Genomic DNA, 23,392 nt, shown 5'->3' on the forward strand with positions numbered 1-23,392 from the left:
GGCTTTCCGAAACGTCGATCCAACTTAAGCACTGACGGCAGGCAACATGCTCGTGCTCCGGTACCTGGCGTCGTTCTATCACTACGTCAACTACGAAGTCAGCGGTCAGTCAGCCCAGTCCGGATCTCCGCTTTGCTCAAGCGCCTCACGCGTGATCTCTACTTCACAGATCCCCGGGTCAATGGCTGGTTCCTGATGGGCACCCCGTGGCCCGGGGCCACCATACTGGGGCTCTACCTGATGTTCGTCCTCAAGTGGGGCCCGAAGTGGATGGAGAACAAGAAACCGTTCCGCATCGACAGCATCATCAAGTACTACAACCTGGCCCAGGTCGTCATCTGTGCGTTCCTCTTCGTCGAGGTAGGTTCCGGGTCCCAGATCGTGAGACCGTGAGACTTGCTGACGCGGTGTTCCGTTCCGCTACCCAGGGTTTCCGGCTGGGGTATCTGCGTGGCTACAGCTTCCTGTGCCAGCCGGTGGACTACTCGCCGACGGAGGTCCCGATCATGATCGCCCGCCGCTGCTACTACTACTTCCTGGTGAAGGTGCTCGATCTGCTCGACACGATCTTCTTCGTGCTGCGGAAGAAGCAGAACCAGGTAAGCTTCCTGCACGTGTACCACCACACCGGCATGGTGATGCTGATATGGAGCGGAGTGAAGTGGTTCCCCGGCGGCCACGGCGTGTTCATGGGCTTCATCAACAGCTTCGTGCACGTGGTCATGTACTTCTACTACTTCCTCACCTCCGTCAGCCCGAAGTACAAGGGTAACCTCTGGTGGAAGAAGTACATCACCCAGCTCCAGATCGTAAGTCCCGCGAGCGGCCATCCTCTCAACGGGGTCTAACGCACCTTCTCGTTCGCCTACCAGATCCAGTTCGGCATGATCTTCCTGCAGTGGTTCGTGCTGCTGTTCCAACCGAACTGCACCTTTCCGAAGTGGCCCCTGTTCGTCATCCTGCCGCAGAACCTGTTCATGTTTTGTCTCTTCCTCGACTTCTACTACCAGGCGTACATGAAGAAGGCGGCATCGAAGCCACGACCGGTGAAGGCCACCGACAGCGGCACCCAAAATGGTGTCCAACCGCCCGAGTCCTGGCCGCACGAGAAGGCCACCACCGCCGACGGTGACGGTGGCCAGTGCATAGAGCGCGGCAAAACGAAAGCCCTGGTCACCTCCTAACGGGGACCCGCCGGCGGAGTTGTGTTATTTTTCTGTGAAAATTAGTCAATAAACTTTTGCGAACAAATCGAGCGCGTGTCTGAAGGCCGCCTTTTCGGCTATCGAGCTGCACTTCTGAGGTCCGGTCGATTGGTCGCCGATCGGGCTCACTGTTTCATCACGTACGAAACGTCACCGAAAGGTCGCGCCCTGCATCGGGTTCTACACGGTAAAATATGCACCGCCGTCGACCGTCGAGAAACGGTACGGTAATTTGAATTTCGATTAACGCGGCCTGCGTACCGCGAGCAGCGGGGGCCGCTCTAACTTATGCGTTCGGATGGCCGACCCGAAGCCTTAGGGATCCCTTTAAGAAATACGTATCATCGTGCGTCGAACGGAAGTGGCGAAGGTATCGCTCCGCTTTGCGAGCCACCTTGCAAACTGCAACTTGCTGCATGTGTTTATGGGAAAATAATTTCACAACATGAATAATTTATACTTTGCTGGCGCAAATCCTGCGGTAGCACTGGAATGTGAGTTGTTGCCGTAGCCGCTTTGGTACTTCCCTGGGCAAATGATGCCGAAACGTTACGGTTTAGTAGCAAAGTAGCGGAACTATGCCTGAGGTAGACAGGACCCTTTCCATCCCTTTTTACAGCACCAAACACTTTTGTTGGGCTATTAGGCATTTGTTTCCTTCATGTCCATGAGCAAGTGTCCTTTTTCGGTATCTTGAACTCATCAAAACTAGAATACTCCGAGAGTACCTCAACACTATTTTAACTATTTCTCTTGAAGTTGATGCCTGGATATTTTACACAATCGGAGGAATAATATTAAATTCTTATAATATTTGCAAAACATTCCCATTCCCGGGTACCCAACTCCGCAACAAATAGAGTGCCAAATCGAGAACACAACAAACCCAAAAGCCCCGGCTCCATTTTGCGGCCAATTTCGGTCGACTCATTTCCCTCCGGAGCACAGGTGGCAAACATGGCACATTATCGGCTCCGTTCGGTCCGTTATGGAGTGCCTGGCCGCCGTAGGGATAACGCGCCAGATTCACGCCAACCACATTTGCTGATGGGGCCGCCACACCGCAAGCTGCCGTTCGGACCGTTGTTCGATTCCCCGGCGGCTGGAGGAATGCATTACATGGCGGACGCTACTCCGAAACCAAGCAGGAAGGGTCAGTTGTCCACCTGCAGGCCGTTCCTTTGCCAAAACGCCCCCCACCAATGCGAGTGCACCGGGAAACAGAAATGGCACTTCCTTTGCGAAGGTCTCCGTTCACCGCGTCATCAACCTCATCATCATCGTCGTCGTCGTTATAGCTCAAACACAGCCGCTCAGACATCATCCATCTCACCGGCAGATGCAGTAAATGGGTCCCCGGCCCTCGTCTATGGCCACGCTGCCAGAAGACTACTCTTTCGGCGCCTCGTAGGCAACGCGTACTAGTCGTCGCACGCACGGCATGCAGTTCCAAGCCCGAGGCGGGATGTGCTTGTGACCAGCGCACAAGCATAAGGACATTGTTCCGTCCAACGGTTGTGGAGTTATCCACGGCTAGGATGTGCCATGGTTGGCACCCTGGCCGCAGTGTGGATGCTTTATTTATCGTGCTCCGACCGTAGCCGCGTCGCCTGCTCTCCGTTGAGGCTGCCTCTGAGCCCGAACCGACACGAGGAAATAGACTTCCCATTTTCTCGGCCTGGCTTCCAGCATTCCGATACACCGGGATGGGTGGTGGGTTCCGCAAGGAAGACAACCGCACCGAGAGAGTGACAGAGAGGGCGAGAGATGGAAGTCACATAAGAGAAGCTGAAGCCGGTCGCTGGTCCTCGTGAGACCGTAGTGAGATCCAAGCCGGAAAGTTATGATCAACGGATGCCGTAGTAAGCTGAAAAGTGTAGCCAGATAGAGAGAGAGAGAGCGAGAAAGCACCAGGGACAGAGGAAACAGAGAGAGAAAGCACCAGGGCGTGGGGAAGCAAAACGTGGCGGCCCCAAAGTTTCGCCATGAGACCGTGGAAGCTTTTGTGGAAGTGTATCATCGGTACCGGCAAACTCTCGGCCGGGAGGTCCTGGCGCAACGTTGCCAGTGTTTGAACATGGACGATTTTACATTCCGTAATACATAGTGCGGTATTCGCGTGAGGACGCGTTGAGACCCCAACACGAACCACTTCCGCCGACGACGACGACTCGACACCGGCCGTTCGCTTGCGGAGTAACTCCAACTCTCTGGACGGTTGGTCCGTGTCCCAATGGCAGCTAATGCAATTCTTGAGCCCAATGTAATAAACCAATTTTATATTGAACCATTCTGGAGCAATATTTCGTGTGAATCAACTACAACCACAGTCCGGTCGCGCCAATCTGTATTTCTGTTACTAAACTCGTAAACTACTCAAGTCTTCGTCCCGATCGTTAAGGACTCGCGCTCGGTCCATCAATCGCACAGCTGTTAATCGGCGGTACTAGCTGCTGGAGGCGGAACTGTACCTCCTGGGTGCGGATCGCCCAACACACGGACAGTCGCTGCTCGCTGGCGTCCAGTTCGATAGTGGCCAACGCGGTGAAGCTGGCCAACCGAGGCGTGAAGGCGTTGTAAATGTTGGTAAAGTACTGGGCAAGCTGTAGTCGAAGGATTAAGACCGTTATTAGTAGAGACAATGGAATGGGCCAATGCTGCCCGGGTTACCTCTTGAACACAGCCCGGAACGCGCGATGCAGCCGACGCCGGGAGAAACAGACAGGTAGCGACGAATGGTTCCACAATCTCCAAGTTGAACGCCAGGAGGTCGATCTCGAGCAGAAGCGCCTGCTTTAGCTTGGCCAACCGTTCTGCCTCGCGGTCGTAGCACTCGCCGGCACCGTTGGACACGAGCAGCGTGTTGTACAGGACGCCCGAGTACTTCCAGAAGCAGTACCGCGAGTACCTCCAGTTCGCGATCAGCACATCGACGAGGACGGCGAGCGGATCACTGTCGGGCGGAGTCGCGTCGGGCGCGTCGATCGGCAGCAACGTGGAGAGGTACCGGATCTTCGCGTCATAGGTGGAGCTAAAGGACGCTACCGTCGCCGCCAGCGTAGTCTGCACCAGAGTGGCCAGCTGGCCGATGGGCACCTGTAAAGACGGATCGGGGTACGCAGTGGCCGTTGCCAGTGCGTTGGTCAGCGACGGAGTAAAACTGGTCACCAGTTGGTTCATATAACTGGAAATGTCCGTTGCGTACGAGGACGCCTGCTGGTAAAAGTCCGCACCCGATTCGGCTATTTCTTGTGCCACACGGTCACTGTCCACGGAGAGCCCGTAAACGTAGTCATCCGCCTGTTGGATGTTCTCGAGCGACGAGGTGATCGTGTACGTCAGAACCGGAATGCGGTAGGCGAGTGCAGTAAGGGTTTGACTTAGGGTAGTGACCAGATTCACGGAGATGTACTGTTGCACGAGTTGGGCCGATACTGGCCCACCGCCGGCCGCATTGTACGCCGCCTGGACTGCCAACTGTAGCTGATCGAACGTATTGCCCATTAGGACGAGCTGTGCCATGATGTGGAAAAAGTCGTCCTGGAACTGATCGGTGACGTACTGTTGGAGCAACGCCGTAAGGCTTGCCTCCTGCTGTGACAGTGTACCCTGGATATAGTCTACGAACGCCAACCGTGCCATACTGACTAGTTCGAAAACCTGCCCAATGTCACCGCTGTCGTCGTTGACGGCCGTCGTAATGGTGTCCATCAATACCGGGCCCAAGTTGTTCACCTGCTGGCCGATTGCCCGCAGAATGACGGCCGCTTCCTTCAGCTTTGTGAGGTCGGAGTGCAGATCCGGCAAAATGTAGTCATCGACGGTCAGAAAGTGCTGCTGCGCCAGTATCGCCTGTTGGGTGATCCGGTTGGTCCCTGGTACCGAACCCTCGAGACCAAAGTCCGGTCTAGAGTGTGCCACCTGCCGTCCAAAGTACACCATCGGAATCATTAGCCTACTTCCGGCTGCCACACGCCCGGGTATCCTGTAATCAGCGTCCACTGACCTGCACCAAACAGCACAGTGCTGCCAACACGACCGCTGAGTACATGGTGCCAAAATCCACACCAAATTCGTTTCTACTCCGTGAAACTACTGCAACCTAGGCGATGCTAATTGTTTTGAATCCCTAGCATCGGTCGGGTACTTGCCGACCGTCGAATCGGTGCCATATTCCTCGCCAACGTAACCGGTGGCAATCAAAACCGTGGCCCAGCTGAACAAACACATTCGCAGCGACAGGCGGAAGAAGAAGATCCCCGCTGGGTCGTTGTAGCCTCTCCAGTGCGAATTCTTTGCACAACTGCTTGTTACTGGCGCTTTTTTCTGCGCCCACTGAAATCAGCTTTAAACCGTTGAAACGGAAAACAAACCCCGATTTGTCTTCGACTCGGCGAATCAATTGACACACTCAATAGCGCCAATGTCGTGGAAGAATTTGAACCGCACCTTATCTGAGTATGGAATGGCTGAAGGATTGGTAAAAAATAGTATCTAAATGAATTTGACTACTCTTCCGCTCTCTATGCATTGCACTAAAGCTATTTCATCAGAATAAACATTCCAATTAGAAGCCATTAGTGGTGCAGTTTCATCTGGGGTAAGTTTCTAATTACTTTAATGCAACTTGGACATCGACTTTCTGAAGCGGTGCTTCCCGGACATTTTGCGCTGATTCAAAGCAAAAGCTCGACGAGCAAAAATCTGCACGAACCGTGGAACTCGCTTTAACTCCTTAGAGTTCCGTATCTCAATGACGGCCCGCGTGCGATATCGTGTCTCTCAGGCCCCGCGCTTCTCGAACTAGGTTGTGCATCCGACGAGGCGCTACCTTTTTATCGCTAGCGGGCATGCGACCCTGGTAAGTGCGATCGCCAAACCTGTGCTCAGCACGCGCTCGCGGTTCGCCATTTCACTCACGCCCAAGCCGTGCGCAACACGCACGGCCACGCGAGCTTTACCCGATTGCCCCCGAATGCGGCACGCACTCACACTCTCTTTCGGGGTCTCCGGAACGCGGATTCTGTGGTCTGAATGTGTGATGATTGGGCTCACAGTTCGTGTGCTGGGATTTGGTGCACTCAGGACACCGGAATTATGGGCAAAAAGAGGCTACGGAACAAGTTTGCTAGTATTCGGCAGCGGTCGGGGAAAAAGCGCTCTCCGTGGCACGGACGGCGGCGTGTCAAGAGTTCTTCTCTCCTGTTGTATCCTTTCTCAACGGAATCCTTGTTTGGGGTGGCTAGCAAAGATCACCGGGTCCTAAATAGACGGCCGGTTGTTATCGCTGCCCGTCGTAGGACGTGGATTCGAGCCCCCTTTCGATATCCTTTTACATCTTTTTATTAACATGCTTAAAATGTTAACAGAACGATTTTATGCAAACTGTGTAAATATGCTGTAAAAGCAGAATGATTACAAACATTCTGAAAAGCAAAAATTGAAAGGTTCATAAAAAGCATAAATTGAAAAGCATAAATTGAAAAGTAAATAACAATGGATACATTATTATTCAATCTAGCATTAAACCTATAATATAAAGGTTTGCGAAATAGTGTTTGCTTAATTATTCGTTCAGTTTTCGTATTATTTCTGTACATACAAGTAGAGGACACCCTGCGAACAAACTTTGTGAGAATGGCGTAAAAAACACTCTCCGCTGTAACTTCGAGCTGCCGCTGGCTTCTATTGCCTCGTGAATGCTCGTTACTCAACTGCCTCTTTAGCTCAGTAGGCAGAGCGCTGGTCTTGTAAACCAGCGGTCGTGAGTTCGATTCTCACAGGAGGCAAGATGTTATTCTTTTTTCTCATGCCTTATCACATTTGTGCATTTTTTTTTTCAACAGCATGGAAAATGTTTTCATCATAACAAGATCAATATCTCCATCGTTAGCAACTTCGTTGTTTCTTTAAAAGCAAATCGATCTTGCGACACGATTTTATCTCAGATTCGGTGCTAATTTATTACACTACACTCAAAAACAATAAGTTAGGCGTACTTCCATTATCGACATTTGGCGTGGAATTCTTTTAACAGTCCCAAATGATCAAATTAATTGGAAAGCTTAGGAGGGGCACCCGGAACCAATGTAGATTTTCGTCAGATCGTTTTCGTTGACCCGGTTCAGTTTAGCATTGTGTGCCGATCGTAGATGTTACGGCGCTGTTCTCGCACCTGACGCTTCCACTTGTCCTGCTGGTGGCCGACGCGATTCAGCACGTTGCTGTCCCGCACATGCATATCCTGTCCATTGCCCACCGTGACGGCTGTATCATCCTGCAAGCGAGCACACACAGGAAAAGAGAAGAGAGTTTAAAGTTGGTACTTCAATCAAGGTCCCTAGCTTCCATCACCACCAACTACGGGCAAACTGATTTCCAGGCCGTCATAAAACATGCCAAGGGTTAGCTATTGGTTGCGAAAGGCTGATGAGGTAAGTGCTGGGGTGCGTGAGGTGGACAAACAATAATGACATAAAGCTTAACGAAAGATTCAGAGTAACTCTGGCTTGTTTTATTCCGCATTCCGGAAAGGTGCACTAGATGGCCGCTCCGAGGGGTCCCTACATTTCAGTCTTAGGCGGGTTAAATGAGGAAGTATCTTGTCGAAAGTAGTCGAAAGGAGAACATAAAACGAGGAACACGGAAAGGATTAGTCACTCAGTAACCGCACACGCTCGCCGCGATCGTCATGAGCAACGGAGATGATCTCCACATCACTATCACTGTCGCCGGATCGTGCCGGAAGACGGGTTGCCGTCTCCTGCACGAAACTTCGACTATACTTATTTCTATACGCATGGCGAAAGTGATGCCCCGGCCCGGGACCATTAATACTACTGCTGCAAGAGCTAATACTGTCAGTAACGGAATTTACGTCTTCATTGGTGTGCTCCTGGTAGTTGGCTTTAACACGCTTGTTCAGCAGCGGATCGAGACACATCAGGAAGAGCATGTAGATAACGAGCAGCGATATGATCCAAATCACAATAATCACGACCACCTGCAAACAGAACAAAGTGCGAGAAGGGCGCGTCAATCGATCGTAATGCATTGTCCGAAAAGTTCCGGTATCCCCGTCTCCAGACGGTGAATCACACCTTTATGATGGTTGTGTTGCGGTTCTCATACTTGCAGTCACACCTCGGGCAGATTTCCTGGCCCTTGCCCTTTATCTTGTCCGCTATCCGTGGCAGGATGACACCGTCGCAGTTGCATTTGTTCGGTGGCACGTTGTCGATGATCAGCATCCGGTCGGTGCCCTGTCCACCTCCCGCATCGACAGTTTTTATGCTCGGGCAGATGCACTTGCAGCGTTTGTCCTCGTACGATTGGGCCTATAAAACCGACCAAGTGACGTTGCGGGCGCCATTGTTTACATTACGCCCATGTATTGCTATCGCCAAGGATCTTACCTGGGCCGTCGAGAAACAAATGAAAACCACTAACGCAATGCTGCACCACAATTTACGAGCCATTTTGCAATGCTTTCTGCGTGCCCCGAGGCCAACATACGGTAGGAAATGGTAGTTATTTTAATCAACGACGACGCTCCGAAAGCAAATCTGTTCGTCGGAATGGCTCTACGGAATCGGTGAACAGTGACATGCCATCTCACGCTCTTACTGACAGCCACAGCTCACGACAGTGAGCAACTTCTCACCTTTGTGGACATCGTACTAAATTGTACTAAAACATTCTCTTTTGTTTTTGTTATTACCTGAGCGTTGTTGATTTTGCAGTAATTCAGAAAGTCCACTCAGTTCTTCAGCATGTTGTGCCTCCTTCACTGTTTTAGGTTGTTTAATTTGTCTCCAGAATCGTCGCTAACAACTGTAAACAACGGATGGTCGAACAGATTTTAGTACAACGGATACTCACGTACTTGACCATTTCCCAACACAGTCACGGCCAAAATAACGCATCAATTCGAATCTGATTTTGGGAGAGAAAATCGAATTTTCTCAAAAAAAAATTCAATTTTCTCCACGTTTGATATCGAGTGAAAATCATAATAAACATATTTACATATCCAAATTAGGAGAAACTATACAGCCAGATATTCCGTTCCGTGTCCACACTCGCTCTTTGACGGTAATCAATTTCCTTCAAACCTATCGTAATGGGTTTCATTTATCATACAAAACCCCGGCCAGTCGGCTGGGTGGCCACTACAGTATGGCTTGGGCAATCTGTAGCCACCAATCGCAGCTACTCCGCCTCGGGATACATGTCTCGGCCTCTGGACAATCTTACATTGCGGGTTATGTTGTAACAAACGGTGTGGCGACAATATTCAAAAACCCGGACGGCTCACATTTGAAGGGTTGGATCTTGATAAAAATTGGAAGCTGTATAAACATGATGGACGCTAACGGAGGTGCTTTTCGTTAAATTCGATTTATTATGAATGTGATGAAACCAATATTTGCTTACTGTGGTGCTCTATGCTACTATTTGTGCTCCTAACACTAATGACGAAACAGCGTAAAACCATTCAAGGAAAAACGTAACATGTCGTAAACTTACAACCTAAAAGAGTGTAGCACCGGGACCCAGCCCGAGTTGGTTGGAAACCTCGACCACTATCAAAGGGAAAGGAAACCAGAAAACCAGGAATGCCAAGGGCTTCTCTCCTGTGGGTCAAACAATCCATATTTGGGACACTTTGTGGAAAAAGTATGGAAACCTCTCGGCGTACATTCCTGGGGTCCCTGGTGACTACACCCTAAATTAACACAGTACAAACGTGACACGTGACACAGCGTGCTCCGGCACGATCAATCGATATCCAGCTTGCGGAAGCTGCCCACCATCCCCGCATCGATCCCGCCCGGGGCACATCCGGTGGGCAGGTTTTTGTTCCATACCGACGAAAACTTTGCCACATCGATCTCCATCTGGTCCATCGTCTTCAGCTCGTCGCGGCTATCCATGGTCCGTTTGCTGTAGACATGAGTCAACGATTTCGGTTCGACGTCCTCGTTAGTGTACTCGGCCGGAAGAAGGGCCGTCCCCAGGTGCTTCACCGCTTCGTTGATCGTTTTGTGGAACTGGAACGGAAAACAATCGAATGAGCTTAAACAAAATGAAAGTGTGTGCCGGATCGCCATTGGATTAATTAGAAACAGGTTTCAGGCAGCCCGCCCAACTAATAAGTTCATTGCCTCATGTAGGTGAACCTTTCGCCAAGGTGCGAAACTAACGAGCGGATTCGGACTGGCTGGTTTTAGCAAGAGAGTGTTAAACATTATTTTTCCAAGCGGTACGGTTCATCTTGGAAACTTAATGATTGATCTACCAACTTCTGGGCGCGCAGCGATTCGAATCTCTGCTCTGCGTGTCGGCCAATAAAATGATGCTCCTTTCAAGTCTCCGGGGAGTCAATGTGAGCGAGTAACCGGGTGAAATTTCACCATCCATTTCAGACAACCGGACGGTGCGGATCGTACCAGATTAAATACGTTGAATGTGAAATTTCCCGATCACCGCTCATTTGCATTTTATTCGATCCGCGAAAGATGGCCCCCGGTGGGCTGGCGTTTGCGGAGGTTAAGAAATATGCCCGAAACGAAATTCGTTTTGTGCGCGTTTGTCTCGATATCCTTTCTACGATCCGGTTTTCTGTGCATCGCTAACGGGAACGTGCCCTTGACCATTTGTTTACGGTGGCGGTGGGTAGAATTTCGCAAAAATGCTAACAGATGTTAATCGCCTTCGATTGTCTCGAGAGAGCCTTCCAAGGGGCAAAGACTTGTGAGTCACCTTCTGCACGCGATGGAAGCGCCCGAAAACGGTTGCTTTACTACCGAACGGTTAGAATTCATAATTAGTACCACCGAGAGTCACAGTTCGCCGCTGCGTCAACACAGTCTATTGCGCAATGGTGGCGCCCGAGTGTTGTGTCGTGTGAAGACCTTGAAAGTTGCCCTCAGTTTGTCGAAATTTCTTCTCACACTCCGACAGCTTCCAGCCACGCGGGTCAACAGCACCGTGATCGCGTTACACCCACGATCCGGTTGAGGAATTTAACTCGGTGAAAGGAAAACCTTAGCTCGCGTCGATTACTTACAAAGAACCGGTGCTTCAGCTTGGGGCTGACGTAGGCGAACAGCAGATCGACGATCGAGGCCGCAACCTTCGGTAGCCGGATAACGTGGATCTCCCGGCACCGGATCGGGAGCAGCTGATTTATGTACGGCCCGATGTGGCGCATTTCGCTAAGCCGGAACAGCGTAAAGTGCGCCATGGAAGCCTCGTAACAGTCGACCACCAACACAACGCCGGCCACCTGGACCAGCTCGTCACACGACAGGATCTCCATGTTCATGTGCAGGAACCGGATCAGATCGACCAGATCGTACCGATCGACGCGAAAGTTTCGCGATTTGATCAGTATCACAATCTGGCCCTTGGAGTCGAAACCCAACACGTGGAACACCTCGTCATCGTTGAGCTGCATCATCCTCTGGTCGTACGGATCGAGTCCCTGGAACCAGTGTGGGAACGACTGGCGAAGGGCCAGGTAGCGTTCGAGCATTTCGCACGCCTTCGGGATGGAGAACTTGCGCTGGCGCAGGAAGCGCAACAGAAACACAGCATCCGTGCGGCACCGCCGGATGTACGGGTGCTTCGCGATCCACTTGCGCATCTGATCGAGCGCCTGCTTTCGGATTAGATCATCCTCCCGCAGCTGCTCGGCGGCCAGCTTTCGGTAGTGGTCCGGAAGCGTGCACCGATACTCCTCGAACTTGGCTGGACACTTCTCGACACCGTACGTCACTGTCATTCTGTTGCTGCCGCGATCGCCGTGGTTTCGCGTTCGCCACCAAACACCAACTGACGGCTGGGTGTGCCACCGAAGACCTGCGAAAGCTTCGCGGCCGGCTAGAGGCCGCCACATTTTGCGCGGTGTGGCCACTGCCTGGTCTTTCCCTTTCCAGTTCCTGCGCCGAAACAGTTACGAATTTCGTGTCACCATCTCTCTCTCGCTCTCCGTGGGCTGGCTATAACCGTTTCGGACACCAAACGAGTTTCGGGCTCTGCGGGCTCGATGGTGACGTTCGGGGCAGCCCCCGATCCGAAAGATGTGAGGTTATATTTTACAAAAATTAGTATCGGACCTCTGCGGACCTCTGGAATGGTTGCAAGGCTGAGCGAAAGAAAGCCGTCGCTGGGTCTTCATTTTGGAATGCGTATGCGAAGCACGCTACCGGCCCTAACCTTGATCCCAAATGGGCTCGGTCTTCGATGACGGGGCCCCAGCAGGCGCTAATGGGTGTCCCCGGTGGTAATGATAAGTCGTTGTTTCAGTGTCTATACTTGACCTTTGCGCAGTAGGAACACGTTCTGGGGGGATCACGGGGATACCCACCACTCAAGGACCCTGGCACCTGGGGAGAGGGCCTGTTTTACGGTGACACGACAAGGTGTGCTTTTTAAGTCAAGTAAACAGATTAACTCTGCCATGTCGGACGGACCAAACAAACATGATCGTTGTCCTGTGCGGATTGATGCTCGGTTCCGACAGAAGGTTGACCAACCGCCGAGTAAAACGAGATGGTACGTACGTGAAGGACAGCGAAAGACACACCCCGAGAATAGGTCATGGTCACGCGCAGATCCTCCGCCGGTCGATCGGCGCGTCATCCGGTTCGGCCCATCGCGCGACTCATCAGCATAACCACTCGGCCACACCAGACTGACACGCCTGCGGTGGGATCTCCTCGCGGCGGGCTTTCTGGACACTGTCGAAAAGGTAACTTAAGCGCTTAAACGTTCAGGCCGGATAGCCGGTAAATGATCGATCGTGGCCGGAGCGTTGCATAACGGTGCACAACGGGTTGCGATGCGAATCAATTAAAAAAACCGACAGAAACAGACTAACGTTTCGCGTTTCAATGGCGTTGAGTCACCGGCAGCGCAGTGATCAGATCAGCCCACAGGTTCGTAACACCAGTACTGTCGTTAATTACTTTTTCCTAAGCGGCAACACACTACCTTTTCGGGAGGCATTCAATCTTGCTCTATTGATTTTGGCCTCGAGTCCTGTTGCAACAACGCGACGGCTCGGCAGGCGCAATCGCACCTGGTTGTCGGAATGTTCGGCCCCACGGGTCTCGGAATAATTTCGCTCCGTTCGACTGCGTTTTAGTGCGCGCCGTCGCGCCATGTTGTCATCCACTCGGCGTGTTGAATAAGACGAGGTTGACTGTTTTTCCAGTCACTTGCTCCGTTTCACAAGCGCTGCGTTCGCGGTCTAACGCAACAATACTTCCGTTTGAAAGCACTTTCGGTAGCGCTTCTTCTCGAACACGCGCTGAACTGGCAACACTCACCCAACCTTAGCGTACTTGGTGGAGTTTCTAAACACGTTCGAGACGATCCGCGTGCCGTCGATCGAGACCTCGCCGGTAATTGTTCTCCTGTAATTACAACCACAGATCGTGTGAGAAACGCCCCGACACAATTAGCTCATTGATAAGGGCGGCCAGACAACCTTCGAGTCAGTTGCGAGCTGGCCGTCGTTGTAGCCAGGTCTGGCGCGGGAGTCTCTAGTTCTAGTGCACCCTGGAAGCCCCCCCACTGAAAGATATGGAGTACGACGAAGAAGTGGACAAATGCCCGGCAGAGTACGCACCTTATCGGACGACGCTCGACGAGAGCGATCTTCGCCTCGCTAAGGACGAACTGCGTGAAGACGACGACATTCGCCAGCCCTCGATCGCCCAGATGCGCCAGTTCATTGCGAAACACCCCCAGATAGTCCGCTGCCGGACGGATCCCGTGTTTCTGCTGCGATTTCTGCGCTTCACCAAATTCAATGTGGCCGAGGCGTGTGCGATTCTGGAGCGGCTGCTGGCGCTGGTGATGCGATCGCGCGATGCGTACGGCGAGTTGGCGGATCCGCTGCATCCGAGTGTGGTGCGGATGCTGGATCTAGCGGCGATCGTGCCGCTAGGGTACGACGAGCGGAAACGTATGGTGGTCCTGTGTCGCGTTGGTGCACTGGACCCGAAAACGACCACCTCGCTGCTGCAAATGAAGCTGGGAGGACTGATCGTCGGTACCTGCCAGGAATACGAGCGGATCCAGGTGCACGGGCTCGTGGTCATCATGGACTTCTCCGGTATGTCGATGGCGCATGTCGGCATGTGGAGCCTCAGTGACGTACGGCTGATGGCCGAGTACGTCAACGAGCTGATCGCGATGCGCGTCAAGGAGGTGCACATGACACAGGTGCCCAAGTTTGCCTGGCTCCTGCTGGATCTCTTCCTTCCGCTGCTGAGTGCCAAAATGAAGGAACGATTTAAGGTAAGCAATCGGCACTACCGAAATTGACGCCGTCTCTGATCGGCCATCATTCCCAGTTCCATCGCACGATCGATGAGCTGCGCGGCTCGCTGGATCTGGACCCTTCCCTGTTACCGACGATCTACGGTGGGCGACAGTCGCTGGAGAAAGCGAACGATAACTTTCGCTCAATGTTCGAACGGCAACGGAAATGGTTCAGGATTGAACAACAGCTACACATGGACCTGTCGGTGCCGGGCCCACAATCAACCGGCACCGCACGTGGCCACCGGAACGGGTTCCGCGACGAAGAAGCGATGGTCGGCAGCTTTCGTAAGCTAACCGTTGATTAGGCGACGGCGGAAGGCCCAGCGATCGGACAATCGAGCACCTGGACGTCCCAGGTTAAGAGCCTGTTTACCGAACGACATTCCGGCGAACGGGTAGTCCGTCTTGTCGGGGGCGCTACCTGTGTTGACCACGGTCCCAGCAGAACGTGTTTTTTTTGTCGTAACGATAGTTGTTAAATAACCCTAAGGACTAGAACAAGTACCTGTCTAAATGGCACCGGGCAAAACGGGTGACTAGCTTTTCTCAAGGAAGCGGAAACATAATGTTCCGACTGTTTCGGTTAGCCTTTAATTCTAGTTGATAACGGCACGCACTGATCCTAACAATAAGCTTGATACTACGGCGTTCGATTGGGTCTGGTCGAGCTGAACAATGAGACGCAGATTTGATCTCGATTGTGTGTAGAAACCAATAATCGAAAAGAAATAAAATGCGCCTCGGCCGAGAGCGGGGCGTGTTGCAAGCATGCACAATAAACATGCACAGCATTGCGTGACGACAACACACCTTGTACCGTTAGTCGCAACCACGTAGCTTGGTTGATATATTCCGCAACCGAAACCTACCAACCCAAGGCCTCCGGTTGAGGCGACCTTCAGTCCGCAACAGCAGCACCTTCGTCAAAAGTCTCTGCGAACCTTCCGATCGTGTATCGGCGGAGCGTTCGGATATCAATCATCGAAGAGAAATGTGTTCAAAAGACATGCTCGGGGCGATTGCAATCGTCTGAGTGGGGTAACTTGGCGTACCATCCTGCCTCTCGTATGCGTTTCAAGTTTTTGAACCTGTAAAAACGGCCACCTTTTTGTCAAAACGAAAAGAAGCCGTTTGGGCAATGGCACGGTCGGGGCGCGCAGCTCGCGGGCCCCACCCAACGAAACTTTGTCTCGGTTTTCTTGTGGTAGACCCGGACTGTCAACAACACACTCTAGCGATCCGATGTGGGGCCCACGATGCCGACGATTTTCGTGCGTCCGCGTTTCCTCATCTGCCGCTGGCGGTTTTGCTGATGAGGTTTCCATCTGTGATCTGCCGCTTTGATCGGTGATCGGCGAAGGTCAGAAGCTTCCACCACCCCGTGTCCACCACCACGAGTTTTCGAAACATGTGTTCGAAACATATGTTTACAAACGATAATGGTAGAGCTGGTGATAGTTTCGTTGGGTTGGAATGGAATTCACGAGTTAACGTATTTTTAACGGCAGATAACAATTGAAAATGTAGTTCACACTAAACTATAAATTGCACCAAAACGATAAGAGGGAAGAAACGCTTCATCTCACTAAAGCGTTGCACCTCAAAACGCTTCACCTCGTTATTCGTCATGCTAGTGGGAGCTATATTTAAAACCGGTACGCAGCGTTCGGCTCGCACAACGGTTCCATAGTGTAGCGGTTATCACGTCTGCTTTACACGCAGAAGGTCTCCAGTTCGATCCTGGATGGAACCAGGAGAAATTTCTTTTATCAATCTTTTTATTGTTATTTATTTATTCTCTCGGCTTGAACAACAAACATTTAACACCAATCTGTTTATGGCTAATAAGTTCCTTGCGACCTTTGATGTATCTCGGATTTGAGTCGATGAAAAGCAATAAGATCTTAATCTTGAAGATGGGCGATTAAAAGGCCAATTGAATGGTGACAAATGCGATGCACGCACCCCACCGCCCGTAATCCAATACGTAACCGAGGAGTGATTGGACGAAGTGATTCGACGCAGCATCATACGCGTCCCACGCTTGTCACGTGCGAAACATGATTCTATGTTAATGAGTCGCCCGAGGCACCACACGCAACAAGAGCCAGCATAAAAAGCGCCACAGCCCGAAAGGCCTTCCCATCGGAGGCGACAGGAAAATGAGAGTTGCATTTCCCTATTTTAGAACACACACAGAAAAACGGGTCGTCCGCTGGAAAAGCGAAGAAAACCGACGACGGTGAAGGTGACACGACTTGCTATCAGATCAGTCTGTCATGTTACTTGACACCCAGCTCCCGGTGCCGGCGGCGCTTATGATTGATGGTTGACGTATTGTGTTTGCCTAATTGTTCGCTTTTTCCAGTCGTTTCATACGTTTGTACAATTTGCCAGATTAAGTTTAGATAAGAGGGTTGATTTTTGTTTCCTTCTGGTGGTGCGTAGGAAGTAATTTACGATCAACCGCTCAAGTTCCGATAGCGCACCATTATGCTGGAGAATTTTGAAGGCCTAAGCGTTTGAGGGAATCGAGAGAAGATTGACACACTGTTTCCTCCGTAGCATCTACTGGCAGACTCTATTTCGCAACCCTACTAATGCGATTCGTTCTAGTTAATCGTTCAGTCAAACGAAGGGCTCAACAAGTCAACAAGCATGACGAAAGCGCGCTTCGCAAACAGCCATCAAACGGATATAGGCGTTGGGTTTTTGCGCTCACTGCTCCACTCCGCTTCTGAAAGTCGCCATTGACCGACCAATTGTGTTAGAACATTAATTGAAAGTGATAAACTGGCACTCAAAGTTGAGCGGAATAAAAACTCCCAACATACTTTAAAAGCTTGCGATTGTGACACTACTGTTGGGGAGGAAAACTCTTTCCAGATGGTACGGCTGGTTCTGGCGAGTTCTGGTTCGGGGCCCATTCTGTCACTTAATATCGCAAGCGATTAATCGCATCATGATCGGGCCCTCCTTAAGAGGCTCGGTGCCCTTAATGCAATTAATTCCTCATGCACTTCTTTCGCAGCGCGCCCAACGGCCCCCGCCACTTAATTTGATCGTATCTTCATTTCAACACCCGAACGCGATTCGATCGTAAACGTTGATGGAGAAGACCCCGTTTTAGTACTCCGATCACTCTCGAATATGGAGATGAAAAATGATCCCCACTAGAACGGAGTTGGTTCGCCCGTCCCCGGGAGGTCGAATCCGGAGAAGGAAAGCATAAAAACTTTCAATTGAACCGCGTGTGAAGAGGGCCCCACAAGAGAGCGAAGGGCCTGCCCAAGTTTTTGTGCGTTGGGATTGATGCGAAGGTTTGTTCTCAATTAGTACGGAGATCGATTGAAACGTTTAACTGCCGGGCTCTGGCTGCTGCTGGACTGTTGACAAATGACATACTCATTCCGTCCTAAGAAGGGCATGGTATGTTTCAAAGTTTGACACTAATTGCAAGATTCAATCAGCCGCCAGTTATGTGGTCCTCCTCCTAACTAGCGTACGGAGGGCTCTCTTTGTGGGCGTAGAAACCGAAAAGTCCGAACCGATTCAGTTTGCCACTTTAATTATTGTATTTCTACTCCAAAACATCAAAAACTACATACGCTTCCTTGGTTTCCGTATTCGCTTCTGATCGTTAATGAGTAACTGAGATCATTGATAGGATGGCAAAAGAGAAATTAAGAGGAAAACCAGATGCCACAAGTTATGAAGAAGCAAAAAGTCTTCGCGCTGGTTCCATCCAGGATCGAACTGGAGACCTTCTGCGTGTAAAGCAGACGTGATAACCGCTACACTATGGAACCATCTGTTGGGCCGAGGGTTTAAAGGCTTGCTTGATGTGGGACACAGTCTCTAATAACCGGTAACTTTGTACATTATATTTTGTGAAATTGAGTTTCAGTTGGATTCTTTCATTGACAGTGGCTTTTCCTTCAACGTAACGGTCCACGGAGCGATAGAGGGTCGTCCGGAATCACTCCCGAAATCTGTGTCGGAAGCAGAAAGGTCAATGTCGCATGGGCACCGCCAAATCCCGGCACTCTCGCTCTCGCATCGGCTCACTCTCTGGCCTGATTAATGTGCCGTCTTTCGTTGATATTTAAAGTTTTGTAGCTCGTCCCTGGTTGTTGCGTGCCGACCAATTGGGTGCCGGCGGACGCGATGAGCTAATAAAACGCGCGAAATGATAACGCACCATGTCCAGGCTCACCATGACGACGACGACGTGCGTTATCAGTGAAGCCGCCGGTGCTATGGCACGGATCTGGACCACCGGGTTAAGCGCAGGAGGATTACGTCCGCCGGATTGGCCAGTATTACGCGAAGAGCCCGCAATGCCCGCGCGTGACAATACTTCTCCCAAACCCCACAACAACTGGTTTCGGTCTTCCTTCTTTAAATAGCCTTCCAAGAAGCTTGTACTATTTTTCTTCCGCTCTCCAAATGAAATTCGCTCGACCCGTGCCCGCGCTATTGCCAAACGTTTATTTTGTGCCCATGCCGACATGTTGCGTTTTTTCGGGATCATACCGAATAGCGGCGTGCTGAGTAATGATAGTTGCCACATGTTGTTGAGAAGGGTTTCAGACGTTGATGCTGTAGTAGCGAGACGCTATTTTTCCAGTGTCTACCAAACTCTGTCTGGGGTGCAGCTCGCAAAGGTTCAAACGGTCCCACAACTTTTGATGGGTGCAATAGTCCCTCCAATGCCGTGGCGTGCTTGCGATCGCGTTAAGCGAAGCCAGATGTAAGTGCGTCCACACGCGTTTGCGCGTTCGAATATATTGGCTTTATTGATTTTTATTTGAAAATGATTAGAACACGTTCCGACCGAGCCAGGCCGAGATCGTTGCCGATTGATGGTCTCACTTTCGATCTCATTTTTCGACTTGGACTTGGACGGCCAACAATAACATGTCGCCGGGAGAAATGCGGTGTGCGAACGAGACGGTTGGAGTTTACTTGTCGGTCGGTGCGAACGAGATTGGACGAGTGCGTCGAATGAGAGATCACGAGAGGATCGTCGACTACTGGCCAGACTTATATGTGTGGACCTCTGCAGAATCGATCGGCCCCCCTTCGGTCGACTGAGCTGAGAACGAACTGTGCCGTTTCAGAACCGTTCTCCATCACTTGCCGTCGGACTGTTCTCCGGGACGGTTGCCTCTTGGTTCGGTGAAGTCTTGCCAGTCGCAAGAAGTCTTCTGTGATCAGCGCCGCAGAATCCGGAAGGAGAAGGCAAACGAGGGGGTGCCTGCCAATCACCCAGTGGGTCATCGCCGCGCGTGTCGAGTGTGCCACTTGCGTTTTTGAACCTATATTCGCAGTTTCCACGAGATTCCGTCCCGTCGGGCTTTGAGTGAAGTTTTGTTTGAAGTGGCTAATCGCCGACCGGACCGGGGGCACCGGAAGCCCCATTTCTAATCGTCAAACGATCGCTTGAAACGATGTGTGTTTTTACGCAAAGTGTGTTAAAGTGACAGGTTAACCACCAGTGCGTACACGATTCAAAGTGGTAACACGTTGCAGCAGCGCTGGGAGAAGGAATCCCTCCTGCTCCAGTAAAACGGATCCAAGGGTGCCATTCCGCGGAACGTGACCGAATCCTCCAGTGAATGTGCGACGAGTGATTACTTTTTCGGTTTCTACTTTCAGCCTGTGAATGGTGGAGTAGTGTTACGTAATCGACGCCAATGACTACAAAAGTGTATCTATTTTGCGGTGAAATTGTGTTAAGCGTGAATTTCCCATCCGTCGCCCCGTTTGAGTGTTTTCTTGCTCCAGAAGTTAACTAAAGAAACATTTTACCCTCCACCTACAGAGGAGGTGGAGACCGATCTGCGGGCAACATGGATCGACCCGCACGTTGGGCAGTATTTGTGGTTGTCTTGTGCGTAACTGTGCAGGCGGCAGTCCTTAATTCCGTAAGTGCGAAAATTAAAAGGATCTTCGGTAGTGGGTTGCAGTGTGAAGCTAATATTGCGATTTTGCCATCACCTCCAACATCTGTTTCCGTGGTGTAGTGGTTATCACATCCGCCTAACACGCGGAAGGCCCCCGGTTCGATCCCGGGCGGAAACAGAAGAAATTCTTTTGTTATCTTATCATTCACGTTTACTACAAATGTGATCCTCTTACAATCCTTTTTCATTTTTCATATGGAACATTTTTTTTAGAATTCGATTTAAGACGAACTCTATGTATGAACCCAAATTGTTTTATTGTATCTCGCACTAGAATTATATGACCAAAACACACCCATCAACTCTTATCTCTTAACACTCGTAAGAGATTTTTTTCTATTTTAAAGTTCATATGCCATAAAATAAATTAATTCAAATTTGCACAGTCCATCGTGAGGGTCTCAACGAAGAGACCAGACACTCTTTCAATATCTAACTAATGCGGCTATTTTTCGGCCATTGCATTCCGTGTAGAAAAATGGGCCCGGAGTTGATGAGTCAGCTGACCTAGAGATTAGTCCTCTGGTTCGAGACAAACGGAACGCAAACCTGCGAGGATCGTACGTATCGGTTTTGGTGTCCTTCGTTGATGTTTAGTGCGCACTTTAACTCGTAACGTTGCTTCCACCATTTACCTGCCACAGGTTCAGGGGACAGACTCAGTCCCAGTACCTTAATTTCGGTAACAGTCAAGATGGTAAAGCGGAAGCTGAAGCCACCCAGCACAGCTCTAGGGCGACGGTTGGTAAGTCGAAGTACTGTTTGCGTGGAGCTGTCTAATCTAGAATTGAGTTTTTCCTCGCCGTGGCATGAATCTGTCCGGTTGCAGCAGGCTCCAATGGCATGGGACAGGCTCAGAGTCAATCCCTCGGGGGGGATTGTACAACATGTTACGGTTCGGTCGACGGAGGTGGCAGCTACATTTACGGTAGGTGTAGGAATTGGTAATGAAATTGGAGACTGAAAGTTATCGGTGTACCTGCGTTGATTGTTTATAGATACCAGGCCCGATCCGATGACGGACGGGCAAAGGCCGGGAGATAAGTTACGATTACCAGAGGCATACGATCCGGGATCCAATGGCCGGCCCGCCTCTGATGTCTATGGGCGGCCTGGCGAACCGGGAACAGGAAGCACTGATGCGTACGGAAGACCCATCGGGGGTCCTGGAACTGGTGGACCTGGCTTCGATGTTCATGGTAGACCGATCGGCGGTCCTGGCACCGTGACTGGTGGTTTCGATGCTCACGGCCGGCCCATTCACGGAGGTTCTGGTTTCGATGCGCATGGAAGACCAACGGGTGGAGGGGTGGACGCTTACGGGCGGCCTCTGGGAGGGCCCGGAATGGGAGGTGTTGATGCGCAAGGGAGACCTGGACCTGGAGACATCGGTGCAGGAGTAGATGCTTATGGTAGACCAATTTCTGGAGGTAACGGCGCCCGACGGCCTGGTGTTGATGCCCATGGCAGGCCAGTGGGTGGCCCCGGAACAGGATTACCAAGTGTAGATGCACAGGGAAGACCAATCGGTGCACAAGGACCAGGAAGTCCAGGGCCAGGTCGTGACGCACACGGCAGACCAGTCGGAGGCGTTGATGCTCATGGAAGGCCAAGCGGCGGACCAGGAGCAGAGGGACATCCAGGTGCTGACGTTAACGGACGGCCTACAGAAGGAACTGATGCATACGGCAGGCCTATTGGAGGGCCAGGACGTGGCGGACCTGGTGTGGATGCACATGGAAGTCCCTTAGGAGGGCCAGGAGTCGTAGAAGGTAGATTTGATGCTCATGTTAGACCAATTGGTGGTCCAGGAGCTGATAATAATATATTGCATAAAAGAAGACCAGGAAGTAGTTTTGGAACGGGAGGACCGAGGACAAAGGGACCTGAAACAGGTGCTAAGGCCGTTGATTCCCAGGGCAGACCCATCGGAGGCTCAGGATCGGGAAAACCGGGAGGAGAAGACAGAACTTCTGGAGGGGACGGATCTGCCTTGGACCAATATGGCCGCCCAATTGGACGTCCCGGTTTAGGAGAACCCGGCGTTTCGGGAAGACCTGCCACGAGTGGAGGAGGTTTGGATAAACAGGGAAGGCCAGCTGGTGGACCGGGAGTTCCTAATACTGATGGTAGGCCTACAGGAGGGCCAGATTTTGATACCCAAGGCCGGCCGATCACCGGACAAGGAAATGATGCCCAAGCTAGGCCGATTAGTGGACCAGGATTGGATGCGCAAGGCCCACCGATTGGAGGAGAACATACACCACAGCATCACCTCATAGGCTCACCACTTCCAGGAAGCAGTCAAACAGTTTATCAAGGTCCACATACTGTGACATTGCCGGGCCATGACCACACCGTGGTTAATCCCACCGGAGGTCTAACGGTTCTGGTCGGTACAGGGCACTCCAAACAGACCGTGATTGGATCCGATAGTCGGCTCGACGGGCATGGGCCAGTAAAAATTATTCCCGGACCACCAGACAGTCACGGACCACCGAAACAGACTGTATATGCTCACCCCGGAGGGGTTACAGTTCTCGTTGGGACGGGAGGAGCACAACAAACTGTGCATCATCTTCCTGTTCACGGCGGGTACGGTGGACCACAATCAGTTCTTCACCCAGGACAGCAGTTGGGAGTGGGAACCGGAGTAGGTACGGTACCAGACAGAGGTCAACTTGCCGGTAGTACCGGCACGGGTACTTTGCACCATTCTGGAGGGTCTGGCGTAGGATCACATCATGTGGCTGGTGGCGTGGGTAGTGAAGGTCATCCAGGGAGTGCCATACGTCCTGGACCTGGTAGTGGAGCCGAAGTTCCTGGTAGTGGACAGTTCCCCGCTGGAGTAGGAGTTCCTGGCAGTGTACAGTATCC

At 51.5% G+C, this 23,392-nt stretch overlaps 5 protein-coding genes and 4 non-coding genes across 9 annotated transcripts in view; 6 read left to right on the plus strand and 3 right to left on the minus strand.

Moving 5' to 3' along the window:
- Window positions 1-1,251, plus strand: LOC131216304 (elongation of very long chain fatty acids protein 7-like). The gene is made up of 4 exons (XM_058210756.1): window positions 1-104; window positions 170-360; window positions 429-809; window positions 873-1,251. The coding sequence occupies exons 1-4, from the start codon at window positions 47-49 to the stop codon at window positions 1,182-1,184; spliced, it is 942 nt and encodes a 313-aa protein (XP_058066739.1). The 5' UTR covers window positions 1-46; the 3' UTR covers window positions 1,185-1,251.
- A 5,670-nt stretch (window positions 1,252-6,921) lies between these two features.
- On the plus strand, window positions 6,922-6,994 carry Trnat-ugu (transfer RNA threonine (anticodon UGU)). The gene has a single exon. It is a non-coding gene; the product is annotated as a tRNA-Thr (tRNA).
- A 135-nt stretch (window positions 6,995-7,129) lies between these two features.
- Window positions 7,130-8,794, minus strand: LOC131210624 (uncharacterized protein CG1161). The gene is made up of 4 exons (XM_058203904.1): window positions 8,621-8,794; window positions 8,306-8,542; window positions 8,083-8,208; window positions 7,130-7,482 (listed from the first exon to the last, which is right to left on the minus strand). The coding sequence occupies exons 1-4, from the start codon at window positions 8,681-8,683 to the stop codon at window positions 7,330-7,332; spliced, it is 579 nt and encodes a 192-aa protein (XP_058059887.1). The 5' UTR covers window positions 8,684-8,794; the 3' UTR covers window positions 7,130-7,329.
- A 1,191-nt stretch (window positions 8,795-9,985) lies between these two features.
- Window positions 9,986-11,994, minus strand: LOC131210614 (alpha-tocopherol transfer protein-like). Its single transcript, XM_058203892.1, has 2 exons — window positions 11,278-11,994; window positions 9,986-10,258 (listed from the first exon to the last, which is right to left on the minus strand). The coding sequence occupies exons 1-2, from the start codon at window positions 11,992-11,994 to the stop codon at window positions 9,986-9,988; spliced, it is 990 nt and encodes a 329-aa protein (XP_058059875.1).
- A 1,805-nt stretch (window positions 11,995-13,799) lies between these two features.
- Window positions 13,800-14,851, plus strand: LOC131210604 (retinaldehyde-binding protein 1-like). The gene is made up of 2 exons (XM_058203880.1): window positions 13,800-14,519; window positions 14,576-14,851. Exons 1-2 carry the CDS (start codon window positions 13,800-13,802, stop codon window positions 14,849-14,851), a joined length of 996 nt encoding a protein of 331 aa, XP_058059863.1.
- Window positions 14,852-16,226: 1,375 nt separating this feature from the next.
- Trnav-uac (transfer RNA valine (anticodon UAC)) lies at window positions 16,227-16,299 on the plus strand. The gene has a single exon. It is a non-coding gene; the product is annotated as a tRNA-Val (tRNA).
- A 1,983-nt stretch (window positions 16,300-18,282) lies between these two features.
- On the minus strand, window positions 18,283-18,355 carry Trnav-uac (transfer RNA valine (anticodon UAC)). Its single transcript has one exon. It is a non-coding gene; the product is annotated as a tRNA-Val (tRNA).
- A 408-nt stretch (window positions 18,356-18,763) lies between these two features.
- LOC131215895 (collagen alpha-1(III) chain) overlaps window positions 18,764-23,392 on the plus strand; it is an 8,425-nt gene continuing 3,796 nt past the window's right edge. The window contains exons 1-6 of the mRNA XM_058210290.1: window positions 18,764-18,865; window positions 20,990-21,075; window positions 21,160-21,260; window positions 21,345-21,443; window positions 21,514-22,287; window positions 22,549-23,392. The exon at window positions 22,549-23,392 is cut by the window's right edge and continues 8 nt beyond it. Coding sequence (XP_058066273.1) covers window positions 18,764-18,865; window positions 20,990-21,075; window positions 21,160-21,260; window positions 21,345-21,443; window positions 21,514-22,287; window positions 22,549-23,392 — 2,006 coding nt within the window. The remainder of the gene's footprint in view (window positions 18,866-20,989; window positions 21,076-21,159; window positions 21,261-21,344; window positions 21,444-21,513; window positions 22,288-22,548) is intronic.
- Window positions 20,561-20,633, plus strand: Trnav-aac (transfer RNA valine (anticodon AAC)). Its single transcript has one exon. It is a non-coding gene; the product is annotated as a tRNA-Val (tRNA).

Source organism: Anopheles bellator, chromosome 1 (assembly GCF_943735745.2).
Source record: "Anopheles bellator chromosome 1, idAnoBellAS_SP24_06.2, whole genome shotgun sequence".
Classification (NCBI taxonomy): domain Eukaryota; kingdom Metazoa; phylum Arthropoda; class Insecta; order Diptera; family Culicidae; genus Anopheles; species Anopheles bellator.